At 43.2% G+C, this 22,277-nt stretch overlaps 1 protein-coding gene across 3 annotated transcripts; it reads left to right on the forward strand.

The window, feature by feature from the left end:
* Positions 1-1,556: 1,556 nt before the first annotated feature.
* On the forward strand, positions 1,557-20,969 carry CEP68 (centrosomal protein 68). 3 transcript variants are annotated; one of them, XM_066639836.1, is made up of 7 exons: positions 1,557-1,638; positions 9,487-9,925; positions 11,513-12,955; positions 15,121-15,243; positions 16,735-16,831; positions 18,443-18,603; positions 20,605-20,969. In XM_066639836.1, exons 2-7 carry the CDS (start codon positions 9,536-9,538, stop codon positions 20,650-20,652), a joined length of 2,262 nt encoding a protein of 753 aa, XP_066495933.1. In that variant the 5' UTR covers positions 1,557-1,638; positions 9,487-9,535; the 3' UTR covers positions 20,653-20,969. The 3 variants fall into 3 exon arrangements, with proteins under 3 accessions (XP_066495933.1, XP_066495941.1, XP_066495948.1); XM_066639844.1 differs by lacking the exon at positions 15,121-15,243; XM_066639851.1 differs by lacking the exons at positions 16,735-16,831; positions 18,443-18,603; positions 20,605-20,969 and having other exon boundaries at positions 15,118-15,198.
* Positions 20,970-22,277: the final 1,308 nt, after the last annotated feature.

Genomic DNA, 22,277 nt, shown 5'->3' on the forward strand with positions numbered 1-22,277 from the left:
AATATGATAATAGATGTATCTACTTGTGCAGCTCTTGCTCATCCATGGAACTTAACAGTGGATCAGAAGTCCTGAACATATGGATTGTGGGTGATTTGGAGTGCCAATCATCCACAAAACAATCCTTCAGAGAGTTGAGTGCTTAAGCACAATGATCTCAACGGGTTTAAGCACACAACTTTATTGTTGAACTGTGACCTTAGCTGACTTTTGCCTTGTGAAAGAGGAGCTGAGGATTCCATGCAGAATGAGATGCAAACTTAATCCTCATTCAAGATACCTTCTGGGGCATATCCCAAATGTTGACAGATGGACAGACAGTAAACTGAGCAACTTTTGCTCAGTCAGTCTGATAGGACCCCAAGTCTGATGTCACAGGTTTGTGTGTGCATGTCTGTGATTTTGTTTCATCAGAAAGACTTCTTGGCAGCTGCAAATGGGCTGTAGCCTTTTGTCTGAGCACGATAAGTCCCCAAGCCTGTCTTGTGATCTAAAGGACATCTGGAAACTTAGTTCACAGCGAACGGCATTAAAAATCAAGCTGCTCCACATTGCTTTCAGGTGAACATTTTTAGATTACGCTACCAGGGCCAAAGTGTGGGGTTTGCTTCAGGCCTTCCTCTAAGTTGTCACAGAGATTTCTGTTATCTCTTGAGAGGGGCCAATCCTATCCAATTTTCTAGTGCTGGTGCAGTCGCGCCAGTGGGGTGTGTGCTGCATCCTGTGGGGCCTTCTCAAGGTATGGGAATATGTGTTCCCTTACCATGGGGCTGCATTGTGGTTGCACCAGACCTGGAAAGTAGGATAGGATCAGGCCCACAGGGTCCCGATCTATCCAACTTTACAATGTTGATGCAACTGTTCCAACAGGTTGTATGCTTCATCCTTCAGTGGAGAGGTCAGTCATGGAGGCCTCCTCAAGGCAAGGGAACGTTTGTGGGGCTGCATCAGCACTGGAAAGTTGGATCGGATTGGGGCCTTAGGCTACAAGCCTATCCACACTTTCCAGGGAGTAAGCCCCATTGACTATAATGGGACTTACTTCTGAGTAGACATGCATAGTGTTGGGCTCTTAATGATACTCTGCACCGAATCACAGCCCAATCCTCTCCACACTTTCCTGGGAGTAAGCCCCATTGACTCTAATGGGACTTACTTCTGAGTAGACATGCATAGGATTGGGCCTATGTCCACGATGCAAAACCAGCCAGGGGGAGAAGGGGGCTGTGCAGGCCCCACTCACATCTCCAGGGGGGTCCCTTTAGAGAAGCGATCAAAAGCACGCTCCCAGCTCAGCTCCCCCCAGCAAGAAGCCCTCCGCCTGCCCCCTCCCCGCACCACCGGGCCAACATTCCAAGCAAGTTCAGCAGCCAACGCCACCCCTGCAAACCAAGCCCAGGCGGACGGGGATTGGCTGGAACTCTGGATCCCGGGCCGCTCTCAGCCTATCCATGGCAACCCCGAGGACGCTGATTGGTGGAAGCGCCAGCCCTGGACGGGGAGGGCACTCTCGGTGGGAAAGGGAACGTTGTCTTTATTGTTGCAACGTTCGGAGACCAGGGACGAGGGCGGCCAGCGGCAGGGTGGGGGGTTGGGGAGCTGCGGGTGCTGTCCGGGCCGGCTCAGCCCCGGTGGCAGGTAAGGAGAGGCTCCGCTTGGTCAGTGCTGTGCAAAGGGAGGAGGGGGGCATCCTCAGGCCTGCACTGGCTGCAGTGCAGCCTCATGAAATGGGGCCACTGCCCTGGTGGGAGCAGCATCGCCCCGCTTGCTTGATGCGTGCCTGTGCCCAGTGCACACGGGAACCGCACTGTGGCTGAAGCAGCCCTGGGCTGCAGGCAGTAGAGTCTGTGGCTGCAACCCACGCTTTCCTGAGAGTAAGCCCCCTTGAACAAAGTAGGGCTTACTTCTGAGTAGACCTGGTTAGGATTGTGCCGTGTGTGCTGACCCTCTTCGGTTGCATGGAAGCAACTCTGTCTTGCAGGAACTGGAAAGTAAGCTTTTGCATGCATGCGTGTGTGTTGAGCGGCCCTCTTCGGGTGCAGGGACAAAGCCGAGCATTCCAACTGTTGCATGTGCAAACTAAGGCTGGCCTTCTCCGCTACAGAAGCTCTGGAGGAGTCCTGTGGAGGAGGGGCACCGCTCTGCTCTAAGAAACAGCCCAGCAGGGTTGGAAAGAGCATCACCACTTGCTTTTTGTTCCCCATAGGAACTGCATAGTGATCGTGCGTATCCAGTATAGTGCATACGCTATTAGATATTTGATTTGATAGATATTTGATTTTCTCTGTAAACTGTTTTGTGAACTTTTTGTAGAAAAGCGGTATATAGATACTGTTGTTGTTGTTGTATACAGTAGTGTATAGGCAGTATACACTATACTGCCCACTGAAGCTAGCATTTCATGCATCTGAAATGCATGTAATTAGTTTGCATGTAATTAGTTTGTGGAACTCTGCCACAGGAAGTAGTGAGGGCATCTTGCCTGGATGCCTTTAAGAGGGGATTGGAGAAATTTCTGGAGGAAAAGTTCATTATGGGTTACAAGTTGTAGTAGGTATGTGCAAACTCTTGGTTTTAGAGGCAGGCCACTGATTGCCAGATGCAGGGGAGGGCACCCGGACACAGATTGTGTCTATTGTCTTGTGTGCTCCCTGGGGCATATGGTGGGCCACTGTGAGATACAGGAAACTGTACTAGAAGGGCCTTTGGCCTGATCCAGTGGGGCTGTTCTTGTGTTCTTATGAAATGCATCCACACTCACTCTCTGAGGTACCACAACTCTTTGTTGTTCTCCTGTTCAGGGTGGTTTTTGTTTCCCTTGCTTTGAAAAACTATTGTTCCTGCAAAGGGTTAAACTTAAACACCCAGCAGTTCCCTCTAAAGTGCAAGGAGATTAATCATCTGAGTGATTTTAATGGCAATCAAATGTCTTCCAAGATTGGGGGGGGGGGATACCATTGCCTGCTCAGTTGCTCCTGTTTAAAAGTCAGTTGCAATTAACAAAAGATATGGCTTGCATTGTGCTGCAGTGTTTTGTCTGCTGTGCTGAGGTCTGTACAGATCTGTGACTGCCAGTTGTGGTAAGCGTAGCATCTTCAGCTTCCTGCATCAAAAAAACAAATCTTAAACAGGCAAGTTCTAAATAGTTCTATTTTATTTTTCAGTTAGCACCCATTCAATAAAGAAAAGAGCCAGATTCACTAACTGTGGAATCTGGTATGGACTGTGTCATTTTGTTCTAATTTCATTGTCAGGGAAATTGTATTTTGACTGTTAAAACAGAGAATGTTTTAAAAAAATAATGAAGCTGAACATTATCACATCAAAGCAGTTACCTTTGTAGGAAGTTGTTCTGGGGTATGCTTAAATTTAGGCTGTGTGTTTAATGGGTGCCCTTAAAAGCAATTGGAACTGAGCTGGCACTCTTGAGGAGTAAGGTGCTAAAGCACAAAGGAAATGGGAACAGGAAGCGGTCATATTTCTCCCAGCTCCAGTTGCCTGTTTGAACTAGGCTATGTTGTGGATCCCAGTAGGCTCTGTGGGGGTGGGGGGGCAGGATCCTTAATTGTTTTGGGTATTTTGCTCCCTTATGGGCTTGTAAATCATAAAGCTGTGTCAATCCATTTAGTTCTTCCTCCATCTTTTTTGCCAGGCCTGGAGAGGAATTTGTGCTGTCTACTTTTTTTAAAATGCAAGGTTAAAATGAAAGTTTATAGAGGCATAAGGTTTAAGAAGGCATCACCTAGTCTAGTGAACTAGATTCAAGAAAGGCAAAAGAAAGTACACATCAAATACTGCATCTGTGCTGTTTAGTGTCATAAGATATGCTATTGGCCACTAGCTTCATGGGCTTTAAAAAGAGATGAAATAGATTTAGTGGAGATCAACAGCTTTTAGCCATGATTGCTAAATTCAGTTTATATCTACTCTTCATTATACATATTCTGAAGATCGCTCACCATAATAACAATAATGAATATAGCACTATCAGCATGTCTGGTACTTTACATAGAGTAAAAAGACAGATCTCTGCCTTGATCAGTCTAATCCAGATCAGTGATTTTTAACTTTTTTCATCCCCTGGCACACTGGCAAGGCACTAAAATGGTCAGGGCACACCATCAGTTTTTTGACAATTAACAAGGCACACCATGCTGCTGATGGCGGACTCGTATCCCCACTGGCCCTACTAATGCATGACCCTCTCCCAAATTCCTGTGGCACACCTGGGAACCATTCACAGCACACCAGTGTGCAACGGCACAGTGGCTGAAAATGGCCGGTCTAGATATTGCCACAAGGGAGACAGTGGAGGAAGGAGATGGAGTCAGGGGAAGCATATGCAGTTGTTTCTGTTACACTAGGGTGTAGTGCCACAGGTGTTGTGAATTTTGAGAAGGGATCTGAAAGAAGGAAGCAATTGAGGAAGCATCCTGTAGGTGTTCTGGGAGGCAGTTCCAAGCAATAAAGTGAGATAAGGGTAATTAGTGATTTGTGAGTTCTGGATCAGGAGGTGTTGGTAAATGGAAAATGATTAATTCAGAACAAAGAGTGTGCGTAGGACTGATTTTAGTACATGTTTCCAAATCACTTCAAATTGTGATCTAGAAAAGTGTGGAGGACTTCATGGGCAGTTTGGGGGGAGGGCAGGCAAAACCTTGACTTTTGCTTTGGGTCTGATTCAGTGGATGAATCAGTGTGCTTAGTGGTAGACCTTAAAACATGCAAATGAAGGGAGACAGAGAGATACTCTACCTCTGGAATTGGGAAGAGAGCACAAACCTAGAAATAAATGGTTACTTTGTTTCCCTGAAGTGGATTTTGAGCTATGTGAGCATCCTGCACTAAAATGGTGCAGTGTAGAGAGTTCAGCAGTTGTGCGGTTTGAATATATAACTTAAAAGAAATTATAGTTTTCAAATAGTCATACATGATAGGAACAGAGAGGAAGTATTAAGTTGCTTGTCACCAGTGATATCTGGGTTCTTGTTTTTTATTTTATTTTAAGAAATTTATACGCTGCCTTTCCCATGTCGAAGCAAATGCCCAAGGCAGCTTGCAAAGCTTTATAGTCAAGTACAGAGTCACAAGAAGTAAAAACATCAAACAAAGCTGTAGAACATTAATTTTAACATTACATGGTGAAAGACGAATATCAAAACAGAGCAAAGTTTAAGGGAAAAAGAAACTAATTGAGCCAATGGGGAACAGGTAAGTCCAGGGAGCTTGTCAGGTCACAACAGTATGACAGAGGTACAGAGGACAAATATCTGCTCAGCAGCCAAATGCCAGATGAAACAGGTATGTTTTGAGTTATCGCCAAAAGCCCATGAGAGAGGGAGCAGTTCTCAGTTCCCCTGGGAGGGCATTCCACTGCTGTGGCACCACCATAGAGAAAGCTTGCCCTAAACTGCCACCCCTCTCACTTGGGACAAAGGCGGCACTTGTAGAAGGGCCCCTTCAGTTTACCTGAGTGGGTGGGCTGGAATAAATGGAAGGAGGCAGTCTTTCAGGTAACTCCTTGTTACACTTTCGTCTGTCATTCCTCCAAGTAGCTCAGGGCAATGATATTAGCCTTGCAAAGACTCTGGAAGGCAGGTCAGGCTAGGAGATGATGATGGGCCCATGGTCCTCCAGTGAGCTTCATGGCTGAGTGAGGATTTGAATCTAATTCTTCTCAGTCCGACCCTCATTGCTGCACCAGATACTACACATACATGTGTGTTGGTGCTTAGGAGGCAGGGGCATCTGACCAACAAGACATTGCTGTTTGCATACTAAGGACACAGACATTTCTTCTCAACAGAAATGCTGCCTTTGGGATATCTAGATCTCTATGACTAATGGAGTAACAGATGCTCAATTATTGTGCAATAAAACCATCTGGAAAGAGTCTCCATGCTCAGCCTATTTCTACATACTCTTTGGGCCAGTTGTCTTGTGACTTGTGTGTGTGTGACAGAGTCTCAAGTTTTCACGTGGTTATTTTGCCACAATATTGTCTCATGGCGTGATGATTAGCCATCAAAGGGAATTGCTACAATTTACTGATTCCTGGTGACACTTTCAATCTCTTGGGCCTGAACTATACCATATGCTTCTTGTAGCACTGTAAAATTTATGTAGTCTTTTAATTTGCCTGTTTTGATGCTTTATAGCAAGGGTCTCCAAACCCTGGCCCAGGGGCCAGGTGCGAGAGCCTCCATCCGGCCCGCAGCCAGTTTCTGATCCCCTGAGAGCCTCTGGCCCAGTTGACCAAACACAACCAGAGTTGTACTTGTGGGGTGGGGGAATGGGGGTCCATTTAAGTGTGTGTGCTTTATTTCTTGGGCTGTGTTGGTGCTTGGAGAAATCCTGGACATTTGAGCCCCTTCACTCATTCATTTCAGTCATTCATCAAAGTTCCATCTTTAATGTATTTATTTAAAATTTAGATTTTTTTTTTCCCCCGGCCCTCGACACCATGTCAGATATTTGATGTGGCCCTTCGGCCGAAAAGTTTGGAGACCCCGGCTTTATCGTACTGGGATTTCAGTGTGCTTGGTGACTACCATGCTTGCCTGTTGCTTAACAATACTAACAAGATGTTTAATGCACAGTGTTTTTGATCCTGATGTAAATACTTTGGTCGAAACATTCACTTGCCTGAATAAGTAACCTGCTATACTGGGAGACTTTCAGCACTTCTTTTGAACAACAGTTTGAAGTGGTGCATAAATATGGCAAGGACAGAATTAAACTGTTGGTGAGCAAGGCCAGATTATACAGCAGTAGGCCTAATGGCGTTTTAGAGAGAATTGCTGGAATGTGGGAATGTGCTTGTCCTTCCCTACTACGCTTCCACAGTACAATTTTGAATAAGCACCAAAAAAGAGGGCAGCAGTAAGGGGGGGGGGGGAGATGTAAAACCCAACAAGCAGAAAAAATGGTTTATTGTAATGCTTCCCCCCCCCCCCCGCAGATATTGGAAGCTGCAGATACAGGGGAACGCTATATAAATAGGTCTTCCCCCCTGCACATCCGTTACAGGTACCTTTTATTTTTGTAGTCGCAGTGCAGTGTTCCTGTTTCCTGTTAACAGAAGTTCCTGCTTTTTTCTTACTTTGAGTTAGTAGCCCTGTAGCATGCAGGCTGGTTGTAAAGGAAGAGACTTGCACTGCAAGCGTGATTACAAAAATAAGAGGTACTTGTAATGGGTATGGGGAGGTGGGGAGATCCGCAGATAATTGAATCCTTGGATACCGGCTACAGGGATATCCTTGGATACCGGCTCCGTCTTTAATTTCATTCCTAGGGGGAAATGAATGGTACACGCAATGGTATATGGATGGTACACACAACTACTCAAGAACATATTTTAAAATAGTGATGCACTGGCTATTTGTAAAACTTACGTGGTAGGGAGGAAAGATTTTGTGGCATTGGTGGTTTTGCAGCTGCAAAATGGCCACTCGGCCACCTCATACCTCTTTCGTGTCTTGTCACAGCTGCTCTTCATGGCTGCTTTAATGCCATGTTGTTTTGATTAAACAGCTACTGCTTCTTGATCCTTGATCCATGCATTGGGATAAAGTCACAGTACCTTTTAACCAATCACATGTGACTGTGTAGTGACCTTGCTAAGGGCAACTGTCTCATTGCTCTCCCTTGTTGAGGTTGGAGGAGAGAAGGAGAGGGATCCCATGCAAAGGCAGCCAGATCCGCTCTCCCAGCCTTGCCATTCAGTGCTGGTAGTTTATTTCCTGCCAGAAGTTATATGTTAGGACAGGGCACATCTGTCCATCCACTCCTGCAATACCCCATAAACATATTTGTGATTTGGTCCTTGAAAAATCCACTGCAAAGGGGAGGTGGTACTTTTTGAAGGACCAAAAAAAAAAAAAATGCTCCCTTCCTCTTGACCCATCATTAGATGGAGATTTTATGTAATGTTATCTTGTTCCTGAGATCTTAGTTTGTTTACAAGGTTGCTTAAGATGATGGCAACAAACTGTCTAGAGTTACGTGACATGGATTTTGATCATGTAGCTGCTACTGTCACTTTCTTGGAGCTGAAGTGCTGAAGAACAAAAATAGAGTGGTAGCCTCACTGTCAGATGGTGGGAAGTAGCTTTATATACATCAGTCTGTCTTCAGTGTGTGCATGCGCGAGCCTGAATGCTTTCTGTTCTACAGACATTGGGCTTATTTGTGTTTGGATGACAAGAAACCAGTAGCCATAAGCTTATGTGACAGCAAGAAGCATGAGTTTTGGTTGCACTGGCTCTAGTAATTCTTTGTCTTGGCCAACACTGCGCGCGCGCTCTCTCTCTGTTGGTATGGGGGGGAGGAAGGGAGGTGTTCCTTCATAAGAGTAGCACATCTGTTTCTGCTGCCATTCCCATATGCCTCTCTGCACTTCATTTCTAAGCATCATTGCCCCCTGCTTGTTTCCTACCTTGCATGTTTTTGTACCCAATTTTCCACCCTCTTCATCCTTTAGGCGCTTTTTTCCTTTTCCTTTTCCTTTTCCTTTTCCTTTTCCCTGCATCCCCATCATATACCCACTTTTTGCTCTGCTTACCTCACAGTGTTCAGTACCATTACAGTCCTTTCTGTTATCCCATCTCTCATTTCTCCCCTTTTCTTTGTACCCTCAGTTTTTCTTCCTTCGGTACAGTCTCACTCTCTTGGGTACTGCATCTGTCTTCTCTCTTAATTTGGTAGCTACAGTATACAGGGTTCTCCCAAGCAGTCAGACACTGAGGGCATCTCAGGCTAACTATGGCTTAGCTGCAACAGGCTGAAAAAACTGGCCCTAGTTACATCGTGTGCATCTGTGGGGAGAAAGTGCGAAAGAGTGGAGATGGAAGCCCCATTCATGTGTTGGTCCTCTGCGTGTGGAAGAGGGCAAACAGTTGATGGGAATTGGAACTGAAAGACAGATAAGTGTGGGCGCACAGAGGTTGTAAGCAAGCACAATATGTACCACCATAGAGTGTTTTGTGCTTCTTTTGTGGTACAAAAGTTGAGGGAAGTAATCTTACAATTTCTATGGGTTGGGTTCATGAGTGAACTCGTAGGCTCCTTAAATGTTGTGTTCAACTGAAAGATGTTGTTTTTATTTTTAAAGAATTCTTTCACTTTTGTGAGATCATGTAAACAGCAAGTGTAGCATATGTTTGTTTAATCTGAAATATCCTCTCCAATTGTCTCTGCCTTGCATTCTTCCCCTTCCTTTTGGAGGTCTCTGCTATTGAAAGCTTTTGTCTTAAAAGGAAGAGGAAGCAGGGCCTTTCCTGTCTTGAGAGGATACAGTGAGCTATGGTAGCAGGACAAGGCTTTGTTGAGGCTGTTGCTGCTGGTGGGAGGAACTGGGAGGCAATATGGCCAACTCCGACATGAAGTCATCCCCAGTAGGATTTGATTACAAATGAACAGGCATAAGATTCTCATGTTAGACATGCGAGGAATAATCATGATAATTTTCTGCTGTTTTTATTTCAGATTACAGGATATAAAGTTTTGTATACTGAAGGGAGAGAAGCCTGTATTCATGGCCTTAGAGGTAGAAAAATCATCTTTTGAAGTGCCACTGAGTGTGAAGGCCAAGTGCAATGGTAGGTGGAATTACACTGAGCTGGACTATCCTGACATAGCTAGCAAGGTCCACCAGCTCTCAGATGCAGATGATGAGGAGCCCTTGTCCAAAGGAACTAAGGATGAAGACTCCGTAGTTGTAGAGGGAAGTGGTCACACAGTTCCTGCGCTATCTCAAAAGATTAAAAAATATCATAAAGTGTCTTTAATACCTTCCGACAGGTTTTGCAAGATAAAAGCTAAGGCGAAGTATGTGGAGAGACAACCACTAATTAGCAAGACCACTTATGGCCATGATGTTCCTCAGCATTTTAGCAGCACTGGCTTGCATTCTGAAAAACCACAGGTGAGAAAACTTTAGGTATCCATATTTTGTGGTATTTCCAAAATATACCTAAAGAGTTGTGTTATTGTGCTTTGTAATGAATATATTTATAAATTTAACATACCAGGCATGTGTAAGAGCACATAGCTATGGGGTAGCATCCAGAGTGCTGCAAGCACAATGTGTGCTAGTGCAAAACATCACCTTCCTCTTTATAGAAGCTCTCTGAGACCCCCTCATGTCATTGTTAAGTCCCCCAACCCTCAGCAGGTGAGGGTGGACATTTGGAAATGTCAAGTGGAGCGATGCTTTGATTAGCAGTTCTCTTGTCTTCTCCTCTACCTGCAGATTATAGTGCTGTTAAAGATCACCCTACATTCAGCAGCAGCTTCTGATGAGTCTGGGATTCTCAGTTTGGAGAGTGGGGAAGATGCCTTTCACTAGAGTCAGCAGTGCTCTAGATGGTGCCCACTGTGACTTTTTAAAAAAAAATTCATGCTTTCTTTTATTGATTTGGGCAGCCAAATGTGAAAGGTTGCCATTTAGGCATGTGTCACAGCCCTGCATAAAAATGAGTGGGAATGTTTCTGAGTTATCATTCTTCAGGCTATCCATTGACAATGGAGCTCTTGCGGACTCCAGATCTGTAAATCTTTAGTTACCCTGAAGAACTTGTAAGAACAATTCTCCTTTCTTCTGTAAATACTGTAATGTGGTCTGACTTACTCCACAATGGACAAGACCTAAGGTCCATCAGGTATACTTCTCACACCAATGCAATTTGACAAGACGAAAGAATAGGAGTTTATATTTTTCAACATAAAAGTGAAAACGTATAAGTGAAATTCTTATGTTAAAACCATTTCTGCCCAGTGTTCCAGGGATCAAATGTGTACACCTGTGAGCTGGACAAAATTGGGTTTATTAGTTTTGACATTCTTTCACTAGTATCTAGATCAGTGATTTTCAACCTTTTTCATCTCACGGCACACTGGCAAGGCACTAAAATGGTCAAGGCACACTATCAGTTCTTTGACAATTGACAAGGCACACTGTGCTGTCAGTGGAGGCTCACATCCCCCAATGGTCCTATTGATAAATGACCCTCTCCCAAATTCCCGCAGCACACCTGGGACCATTCGCGGCACACCAGTGTGCCACAGCACAGTGGTTGAAAATGGCTGATCTAGATGTGGTACAGCACCATGCAAGAACGCTTTTTACTTCTGCAGAATCTGTAAAAAATCTGTGTATTCCAGAGTTTGTAATTGTTTGATAACAAGTAATATTTGTGAATAGTGAGACCAAGGAACACATTAACAGAATATGTTCTTTGTTTGTGGAGAGGGGAAGTAAACAACATTATTGATTCCCTCTTATTCTCTTTAAAACATCTTTGAACAGTGCACAATTAAAGAACTTCTACAGAATGTATAATCTTATTCACTTATGTTTCTGTGAATGCTGCCCAAAGTATAAGCAATCTAAGCAGGCTTGATCTCAGTTTGAGATTTGCTCATTAATATGAATTTTCGGCTAAATATGAAACTGGGATGCACTTTTTCTTCTTTAACCAAAAAAAACTTGTCTGCTTTCTCTTCCCAATAGTTTTCACAATTGAAAACGGTATGCTCAAATTCTACAGAGCCACTTCAGGGTTTGCTCAAGCTCCCAGCGGTTCTTCCAAACAGAACCATGGACTCTAACCTTTATAGCCCCACCTCCAAATCCCTCCACAATCTTGACGCTGACTGTAATACAAGCTGGATGTCATTTACCCCTTATTCATCCACTCCAAACCACTTGTCAGGAAACAGAACCACACGTATTGATACTTCAGTGTCCATCTTCCCTAAGACTAGCAATTCCTTACAACCTCCAGAAGATACAGAAGAACAGCAGGAAATTACAAGATCAAAAAGCTTTTTGGCTACTGGGGCATCTGCCCCTTGGTATCTGCCCAGTTCATCTGATCCTGAGGAAAACTCTCTGCTCAGAACACACAAGCTAATACCTGTGGATAATGGTTCACTAGTGGGACAAGGAAGGAAAATGTCCTCCTTTCAGGCTGATTACTGGGCATGTGCAATACCTGATTCCTTGCCACCATCGCCAGACCGTCAGTCCCCACACTGGAACCCTAACAAAGAGTATGAGGACTTGCTTGATTACACTTACCCTTTAAGGCCAAAATACAAGCTTGCAAAGAATCTGAAGGGTGTTGTGCACAATTCTTCTGTCCATGACTCAGGGATTGACCTTGACAGCCTTTCCATTTCACCTGAGAGTACCTTGAAGTCTGTGAGTATGCAGGGACAAGAGCATTCAGCTGTAGGAATACTGAGTACACAGAGATTTTCAGCCCCCCTGTTGAAAAAGCCAGAATGTTCAGGTCCAGTTTCTCTCTGCAGACTTTCACCTGTTGGGAAGGTATCCTTTGTAGATGGCAGCCCCTCCACTGGCATGTCTAGAGAGATGATGCACAGTTTGTCTCCGAGGAACACTGGGACTTGTCTTTCTGATTCAACCAACATAGGTGAAGGAGGCTGGAACACAAGGGGACATGATGCTCCTACAAAGAGCAGCACCCCAAGTAGCTTCATACGCTCTACAAAGGTGCTGCCTTTACAAGTATGTTCCAGTGACGAAGAATATCTCTCCTTGCCACCCAGACTCAAAGAGTTGGAGACATTGGCTCAGCAACTGACTGATCTGTCACTGACCTTAAGAAAGCCTGGGCATGACAGTGTGCAAGACAGATGCCCATGCATCAATGTGAATGGAGAACTGTTTCTGCCAGAGGTTCATGGAGACTGTGGTGGTAATGAGAGCCAGTGGGACATGCACTATGATTCTTCTCATGCACGCAGCTCTCAAGAAAATGAAGATCTTTTGAGTAATCAAGGCTTCAGGGACCATGGAAGCATGCAGAAAGAGACTGCTAGCACCGATACAGTAGAAACCCGATGCCTGGGGTTTCTGGAAAATGAGAGCCATCATGTCATTCAAGAAAAGGACCATTACAGAGACTCTCTTGCACAGTGTATTAAGGTAAACTAAAACAAATTCAATTCAGATATTGAATAGCCTCTCAAATGCCTGTTGAGTTTTATGGGTACTTGGGTTGAAAGTGCTCTGGGAAGAGGCCACAGTGAGTTTTCTGTTCTTCACATTCTTTAGCAGCATATTTGCTTGACTCTCGTTTGTTTTAATAACTTTTAAAATATAAAAATGTTAAATGAATTTGTTAATATTGTTTCAAATGTCAGTTGCAAAGTAGTGCCAAAAAGCGTCATCCATTTTTTCAAAACAAGTATTTCAGTTATGAGTGGTGCTCTCAACACTTCTTGCAAAGAGCATGAAATGCAAGAGCATCATCAAATGATTTTTTTATGGAAGTGGACAATTTTTGTGTAACAAAGACCTCTCTTTGCCTGCTGAAGATAAAGAACTGGTGCCAAGAATGGGCCTCCCTCTCCTTTGCAAAAACAGAATCTTCCTTCAAGAAAAAGGTTTTTATTCTAAAGCTGGTGTGTAGTTGTCTAGTGACTAGGACTACGGAGTCCCCAATTTTGCATCCCCATTTGACCTTAAAGCTTGTTGGGGTCAATTTGGGTGAGTCTCTGTTTCATAGCATAACTTACCTCATAGGGCTGTTTTAAGGATAAAATCACCTTGAGTTCCTTAGAGGAAGGGCTAGATAAGAATCAAATGAGCATGTCAGAAATACAGCTGACACTCCCTGAGGTTTGGAACCTGCGCTAAAAGCAGGCGCAAAGCACCTCCTGCAAAACGGAGGTGCTTTGCATCCGCTTTTAGCGAAGGTTCCAAACCTCAGGTTTGAAATAAGTGCAAAGCACCCCCCTCATCTCCTCCACCTCCCTCCCCTTCCCCTGCCCCTTAAAGGGATGGGGGAAGCGTTACATGAACTGGTGGGTCGTGACCCACCAGTTTGAGAACCACTGCTGTACACTAATCTTGGAGCAAATCTACTGAACTTGGTAGGACTTCCTCCTTAGACATTTCTAGGCTTGCCCTATAAGTGTTGTAATCCACCCTTACTCCCAGGGTTCTAAATATGAACCTTTTAAATAAGTAGAGGCACCAGGAACAGCAAAGTGGTTCTGTAGTGGTCACTGGACATTCTAAATTCCACTGTGCTTTGTGTCTGGGGTCTTGCAGAGTAGAGCAAGATGGGCGTGATGAGTCTTCTGCATCCTTTTCTATATGATCTGGAAATCAATATGAATTGCAGAAAGCTTCTTTTGCTTTCCTCCCCTGTGTAGTCTCTGTGGTTTTACTTGAACCCTAAACATGAATTCACTCTGGGCAGCTACTAGGGATTCTCATTCTCACCTTCTCCCATGGCACATTTGCTGAATGCTTGACTTCTGAATTTTGAAGGCAGTTCTAGTTTATGGCCTTTACCTCTGTTTAGTGAGAATCAGCCTTAGTTTTTCTTCCTTTTATTGTTTTTCTGGTATCAAAATAGTTCTGTGCAGGGATTTGTAGCAGTCCCATTGTATTGGAAACTTGGATCTGTTCTTGCTAGTGAGTGATGTTACTGCTTTTTAAGCTCTTGATTCTGCTGTTTTGAAGCATCTTGTTAAATATTTTGTCAGTGATTCTGGGGGTGACTGCTGGTTTAGCGGCATGGATTGGATGGATTGAATGTTTTGATTCCATCCAAAGGGGTGCCTTGATCTAGTCGATACCAAATTGAAATCCTCTCCAGTATATATTGAATAGCTGCGGAAAATGTTCTGCATCTGTTTTAGTGTATTGACTCCTTAAATTGGAATGAGTTTACAAAAATCAGTAGTGCTATTGTTCATGGTATTAAAAGTAACAGCAAGTTAGTTCATATAGTAGTAGCTAAAGCAAATTCAATGGTTCTGTGGCTACAGGTCTACTGAAGGTTAGAACATGCATTTTATTCAATGAAGTATCTCCTAAGCCTTCTGATATGCTTGATAAACCTTCTTATCATTTTGCAACTAGAATAACAATTACTGACAATCTTGCAGTTAAGTTTATAAAATCTAAATATTCTTTCATGCCAACATACTTTTCAATTTGTTGTATGCCCTTCCATTTGTACCTGGAAAAATATCCAGCAAATAGGAAGATCCAAACTAGGTACTGGAACTGGTGTTGGGCACAATAGTGAAGTTGCTGTAACTAATGGAATGTGTGTTTGTGATTCATCTAAGTAGATATTTTGCTGTCAGCTAGAAGAGCTCATTTGTTGGCTGCATAAAGTAGCAGAAGTTACAGATAACTGGATTCCTCCCAAGCCAGATATTGAAAGCGTTAAGGCGTCATTACAAAGCTACCTGGTAACTACCACCTCCTTTTTTTCCTTGACCATAAATTTGAATGGCAGATACTATGCAAAGCTCTCTTGAAATGATGTAGTTGGGGATTCAAGAGACTGGGATTGGATAACCTAGTGGCCCAAGCACCTTTGTGGGCATTTGGGAGGAATTGCATTGGTCATGGCCTGGGTTGTCTACTTCTCTTGAGAATATTTTGTTGAAAGGTGGTATATAAGTATTAATGTATTTTAAAATGGAATTTAATTTGAATGTAAGCTTTTAAACTAACAAGTACATTTAGAGCTGCACATTTAAAAAAAAATCAAATTTATGTGCTTTCCTTCATTGGAATGAATAATTTTCTTTTTAAAGAAACCCATCAACTGCACTATACCAGTATAGCAAACTAGATCACAACATTGGAACACACTGTAGGCAAAAAGCTAGTGGCATTAATGAGTCTTTAAATGTTTGCATGTTGTAGCTCACCAAATCAAAGCACATTTGATATGATTTTTAATCACAATTTGACGTGATTGTGAGGAGCTCCAGAAGGATCTCTCTAAACTGGCAGAATGGGCAGCAAAATGGCAGGTGTGTTTCAATGTAAGTAAGTGTACAGTCATGCACATTGGAGCAAAAAATCAAAGCTTCACATATAGGCTAATGGGTTCTGAGCTGTCTGTGACAGATCAGGAGAGAGATCTTGGGGTGGTGGTGGACAGGTCAATGAAAGTGTTGACCCAATGTGTGATGGCAGTAAAGAAGGCCAATTCTTTGCTTGAGATCATTAGAAAAGGTATTGAGAACAAAATGGCTAATATTATAATACCTTTGTACAAATCGATGTTAAGGCCACACCTGGAGTATTGTGTCCAGTTCTGGTCGCCACATCTCAAAAAGGACATAGTGGAAATGGAAAAGGTGCAAAAAAGAGCAACTAAGATGATTACTGGGCTGGGGCACCTTCCTTATGAGGAAAGGCTACGGCGTTTGGGCCTCTTCAGCCTAGAAAAGAGATGCCTGAGGGGGGACATGATCGAGGCATACAAAATTATGCATGGGAAGGATAAAGTGGATAGAGAGATGCTCTTTACACTCTCACATCAGAACCAGGGGACATCCACTAAAATTGAGTGTTGGGAGGGTTAGGACAGACAAAAGAAAATATTTCTTTACTCAAGAGTGTGGTCGGTCTGTGGAACTCCTTGCCGCAGGATGTGGTGACGGCATCTGGCCTGGATGCCTTTAAAAGGGGATTGGACAAGTTTCTGGAGGAAAAATCCATTATGGGTTACAAGCCATGATGTGTATGTGTAGACTCCTGATTTTAGAAATGGGCTATGTCAGAATGCCAATGCAAGGGAGGGCACCAGGATGCAGGTCTCTTCTTATCTGGTGTGCTCCCTGGGGCATTTGGTGGGCCGCTGTGAGATATGGGAAGCTGGACTAAATGGGCCTATGGCCTGATCCAGTGGGGCTGTTCTTATGTTCTTATTTATTTCTTCACAGGAGTTAAAAAAGAATTTAGCTGACCACCAAGCACTGACTGGGAGTGTGTTACAGAATGGCGAAAGGCTCCTTAAGTGTATGACATCAAATTCACCAAGTAAGGAAAGACTACAGTAAAAGGGAACCCAAAGCACAATAAGATGTTAGAAAGGCCATAGAGTCACCTGCAGCCTCTCCAGACCACAGAACAGCCTCCGGGCATGACCAGAGGGCACCTCTTGTTGTGTCTGTGGGGTACAGGATGTGCCTACCACAGATTTGTTTCCCCACAGTTTTTGGAATTCACAGGGGTGCCAATAATGGAACCCCCCTGGATGCTGAGGCCTGAATGTATCAAACCAAAAACACGAATTAAAGGGAGTATTAACAAAAGTCCAAATATTCTCAGCACTATTGCAGACATGTTTGCTTCCAAAAGTCTTTAGAGATCACCTGAAGGAGTAGAAGGTGCTGACCAACCAAACCAACATATGAAGGGTGTTCCACTACTGAAGAGGCTCTATTCCTAGCGGCTGCCTATTATGCCTGAGGGAAAAAGCACCCAGGGCAGAATTTGATCTGATGTCCACAGTGTACATGATGGCACATATGTGGGAGATAGTCCTTAAGGTCAAACCTAATACCAGCTTGCTGGGGATCCTAGTGAAAGGTCCTGCACTAGGCCCCATCATGTCAAGCCCATGCACCCTGGCAGGATAGCATGGGGCCTCAGCCAGTGACCAGCTTCTGCCACCACCTCTACTTACTAAGGTATCTAGCTCCAATATCATTAGGATTTATTTCCATTTGTCTTTACTGAAAATTGAGCAGGGATTTGTGTAAACTCATGCACAACTAATGACAGAAGTAGGACTTCTCTCAATTTGGACTGTTTCCTACTGCTGGTACGACAGTTTCCACTTTTAGCAAGTATACAGTCATGCATTGCTTAACAGGGATAGGGACCAGCGAGGCTTGATGTTATGTGACCCCTTTGAAAGGTATGGCAAGCTGCCCTCTCCTCTTGAGGCTCAGAATGCCTGTTTTGGGCCAAAAGATGTGACTGTTGGTTTCCAAAGAAACTGGAAGTCATGTGTTTTTGCCTGAACTGGCCAGTCTGAGCACATGGATGCACATGGATGCATCATGTCTCTACAAGGCTTGTGGGGGGGGGGGGGATGAACAGTAACCAACAGTGGCCATTGTATATGCAAGCTGTTGCTGGTCAGAACGCCACTAAGCAAGGTTCGCCTGTAACCTGTATTTCCTCTCAGTTCTCCTATACAGCCTCTTTTGAACTTGCCTACTATGTCTGTAAGGGGGACCACTATAATGAACCCTTGATTTAAGTGGACAGAGTGCATTATTTCCAGTGTTCACAGAGATCCATTAAACCCCTATCTTGGAGAGCTCCCTTGACTGTAAGGTTGAAAGAGTTGGTTAGATTGGTGGAAGAGACTCAGGAGCAAGCTTACCTCTCTTTCAGGGCTCTGCTGGTGGCCACAGCACTTCAGGAATGGAGGTATTCCTCCTTAGAAAGCAGAGGACTATTTCCATTTCTAGCATGCATAGTATTTATTGCTGCTGGGAAGCTCACTGCTAGTTACTTGCAGCTTTTTCCTTCTACTTTTCAGAAAGGTTCCTGTAATTTTAACTTGAGGCCTTTGGAAAAGTGCTGTGATACGTGACAGTATCCTGCTGCTTTTGCACATTAACTGTTGCTTGCTAGTTTTACAGAACACCCTGGGTTTAATCGCAAAACAGTCAGAAGAGCTTGAAAGCCATGCTGAACGCTTGTATGAGTCTATTCTAGCAGCTATGGATTCTCTTGGCACCAGCTTGAAGAAGTGTGATGCTCAGACAGCTGCCCAAGTGGAGTCATCGAAGTGGGTAAGCAAAATGAGAAGAGTGTACTGGCGGAGGAATGAGAACTTGTAGTGGTGCTAGAGACATTGAGTGGGTAATAGCACTGAAGGCCATTCATCCTATGCTCAGATAGTGGTCAGTGTCATAGTAACACAGAAGAGTAGGGCAGCATAGAGAACATAACAGCATTTTTGTTTGCTTTCAAGTAAGAGACAACTAAGGGTTTTTTAGGTGAACATTAAATACTTTTCAAGTTCAGTCTAATTGTATTTGTAACTTTTCATAGTGTCACTTGGCAAAGTCTCCATTAATGCTATGCCATCTTCACTTTATCCAGAGAATCAGTTTTAAAAAATTCAAGGGAAACATTAGGTAAACACACCCCTTCTTACTGAGGTAGAGTCAAGAATCTGTAATTACATAGTGTGCATTTACTCTGAAGGAGGATACAAAGGGATTTGAGACCACAATAGGTTTATTCAATGGACAAAGATTCATCTAAAAACCTGTCTTAATTGTCATGTACTGTATGACCAAAGTAGAAAGGATGATTTGCATTCCAGTATGCTGCAGTACAAACTTCTAGGGTATTAATGTGAAGGACTGCAAAAGATATTTAACTGGTAAGGCTCCACAGTGCTATAAGGTTAGTTGAGATGTAGGGGGACACACTTGATAATTTCAGGCTCAAATGACAAAGGTGATAAACCAAATTAGACTGTATCAGAGAGCCGCTCCTTTTGTCACTTGTATTCTTTTCATTGTTGCTGTTTGTCTTTCCAATACAGAACCAACTTAATACAAACTTTCCTGCACCTGTATTTTAATAAATAGGTAGCACCATCTCATTTCAAATTAGGCACCAATTCTCTCAGGTAAAGATGTGAAAATGAAAGCAGCAGTGAACTGCTCAGAGAAACCCAAATCTTAGACAGGTTTTAACAGATATGGTGAACACTGTAAAAAAATTAGTGCTATTTTATGTACTACATGATAGCCCAGAAATGGAGATGAGCTAGGCTGTGTGAGGCCACATGCTAGATACAAAGCAGTTCTTAGACCATCCTTGAAGTACTTAAAGAACTGGCTCCATTGCAGCCCTCAGTCATTTCTTTACATGCTTCTAAGCTGCATTCATCCTACAGTGTTTTGAATTAGAGCTGTGAAGGAAAACAAGACCTTACCACTGCATATGATGGCTTGCTGGGTAGTTTCAAACTAGACTGGTTGTGATGTAAAGGAAGAACAGTTCCTCACTTGGCTGAAGGAACTTTCCTTGCCTGCAATCATTCTAAATGAAATTAGGCAGTAATTGGAACTCAGATGTAGCTTATAATGAAGAGAGCCATTTAAATCAAACTGCCTTGCTATTACCTTTCTGACATCTGTGACAAACCAATGTCCTAGAAGTGTAGGGCTCTGTTTCTCACCTGCACATTCTATATGAATAGGAGCCCAGTCTGACTTAAAGAGATTACTGGGGAATAGACAGGAGAAAATGAGGGTGTGTTTTACATGTGCTATTGCGAGAAACTGTATGGCCCTAGAAAAGTAAGTAAATTGCAATTAGAATAGTGTTCAAGTATGGGGTTTAACCAAGCAATGTATGTTGCCTGTTAGCTTTACCTGCACTGTAAGTAAAGAGGCCCATGACACCACCACCTTGCCAAAGCTAATTAGGTCTGGCCAAAACTTGTAGGGGAAGACTGCCTGCCAGCCCTTTTTACGAGTATGACCCCAAACTATGGGTCACAATCTAGTGCTCTGTTGCATCATGAACCATTACTAAGAGACACTGGAGGCTGCTTGTGGGAGTGTATTCCACAAGGCATTCTGGGACTGGCAGAGGCCAGTGGAGTGAGGTTGTGGAGCCAGAATTGGTATCTGGTGGCTCCCAGTAATGGTTCACAGTGCAACAGCAAGCATTAGGTCACAACCAGTATGGAGGATGCAGTGGGTTGCAGCAACACAGTTTAGGAATCACTGCCTTGTATACTATCTTGAGGTGCATGCTTTCTATTTCAGGTAACACCTATAGCTGTGGAACTTGTCAGTCAGTCTTTAGAGGAATGAATGGACCACTCCTACAGGAAAGCTGTACCATTGGGAGAAATTGTTCAAGGATATGACCTGCTAGAGTATCACCAAGCTCAAACTCAGCAGGCACCAGCCAATGCAAGAGCATGGAGGCTACAACTTCTGCAGATCTTGAAGTGAGGTAGCTCACTGATGAGCTGCCTCAAAGGGGGACAGCTAGCTGTTTTACAGTTTCATTTGAACTGTTGTGTAATGCCAATTCCTTGTGCCAATTGATCTTTAGGTTTCATTGTTAACTTGGCACATGTAGAAAAGTATTTCAAATAAAATGAGATTTTAATCTTATTCACAAATACTAGAAATAAGTATCAATATCTGATGCCTTCTCAAAGCAAAACTGAATATCCTCCAATGGTGCTTAGACAGCCTTAGTTAATCTAAGCTACTGCTTATTAAACAGGGTCATGAAGGCAATATATTTCAACACATAGCTTAGTCACCCCCAAGGCAGTACTGTATTTACCTAGGAGGGTGAGGTTTTTTCCTCCAAGGCCTTCTTACATTCAGAATCATCTTCCTTTCAGGTGAATGTTGTACTTAAAGTAGCTATGAAGAATAATTTTTGCCACTAGAAATAATGAGTTTAAGAATCCCATTAGAGCCAAACAATTAGAAATTCATGCAAATAGTTTGGATGGAGGCTTAAGTAGTAAATAGAGGCTACAGCCAGGACTTTACCCAAGCTGGATCACCTTTTTCCCTTCCCCCTCACTAATTCATGACAGTGTAGGCAGTTACTAAACAATACTTTGATAGTCAGATGTGACTAAAGTCTTAAGTAGAAGCAACAGCTGGATTTAAGGTAGTATGTACATTAAAAACCTGTCTGTACTTAACATGCATTGTGTTCTACCAGAGTGCTCAATATATCAAGTACTTCAGTTTGATTACTCACAGCTGAGCATGAACAAAGCTTTGCTCTAGGGACGCAAGATTTAACAGTTTTAACCAGTCTTGTGCCCAAAACTAGTGAGCCGAACTGTGGCAAACTAGCCCAGCTGCTTGCTTGCATTTCAGCAAGTAGGAAACACAACTTTGTTAACTTCAGCTAAGTACCTCCTCCCCATAATAATTATGACTATACAATGCATCTGAACTCTAAGCTTGCAAGAGATATGGCATATGTAGATTACAGTACACACAATGCAAACCTTTCAACTTATTACCAGTGATCTGTTAAACATAGCACCAAGTAACATTCTCTCAACACACAAAAAACTTCCTAAAGCACCGCAAGCCTTTTGCAAGACTAGTAGAAAGTAGCAGTTTAATATTAGTCAAAGGATAGGCAGACCTAGAAATTGTAGTACTAGTTTATAGCAAAGAGGAAACAAAGGTATGTTTGCTGGGGTTGAGCATGAAGTTTCCTTTGCCATGGAAGGGACCATTAATTCTTAGCAAGCTTATGATTTCAGGTCTTGACCTTCATGACAGCAATTTTCTAGAATACAATGAGAACTGATCTGAGCCAGCATTGACCTCATAAGTCAGGAAGAAGGAAAGTACAATACAGACAAGCAGCAAGTGGTTTAGAGATTCATCTGATTTAACCAAAAGTTACATTAACCAGAAAGCAAATATCTATGTACACAGGAATAAGG

Source organism: Tiliqua scincoides, chromosome 1 (assembly GCF_035046505.1).
Source record: "Tiliqua scincoides isolate rTilSci1 chromosome 1, rTilSci1.hap2, whole genome shotgun sequence".
Taxonomy (NCBI): Eukaryota; Metazoa; Chordata; class Lepidosauria; order Squamata; family Scincidae; genus Tiliqua; species Tiliqua scincoides.

Bases quoted from the DNA above. Each gene is read 5' to 3' on its own strand.
- CEP68 (XM_066639836.1), top strand. From the start codon at position 9,536: ATGGCCTTAGAGGTAGAAAAATCATCTTTTGAAGTGCCACTGAGTGTG. The intron at 15,244-16,734 runs GTAACTACCACC...ATTTCTTCACAG, and splicing joins CGTCATTACAAAGCTACCTG to GAGTTAAAAAAGAATTTAGC. The intron at 18,604-20,604 runs GTAAGCAAAATG...TTTCTATTTCAG, and splicing joins AAGTGGAGTCATCGAAGTGG to GTAACACCTATAGCTGTGGA.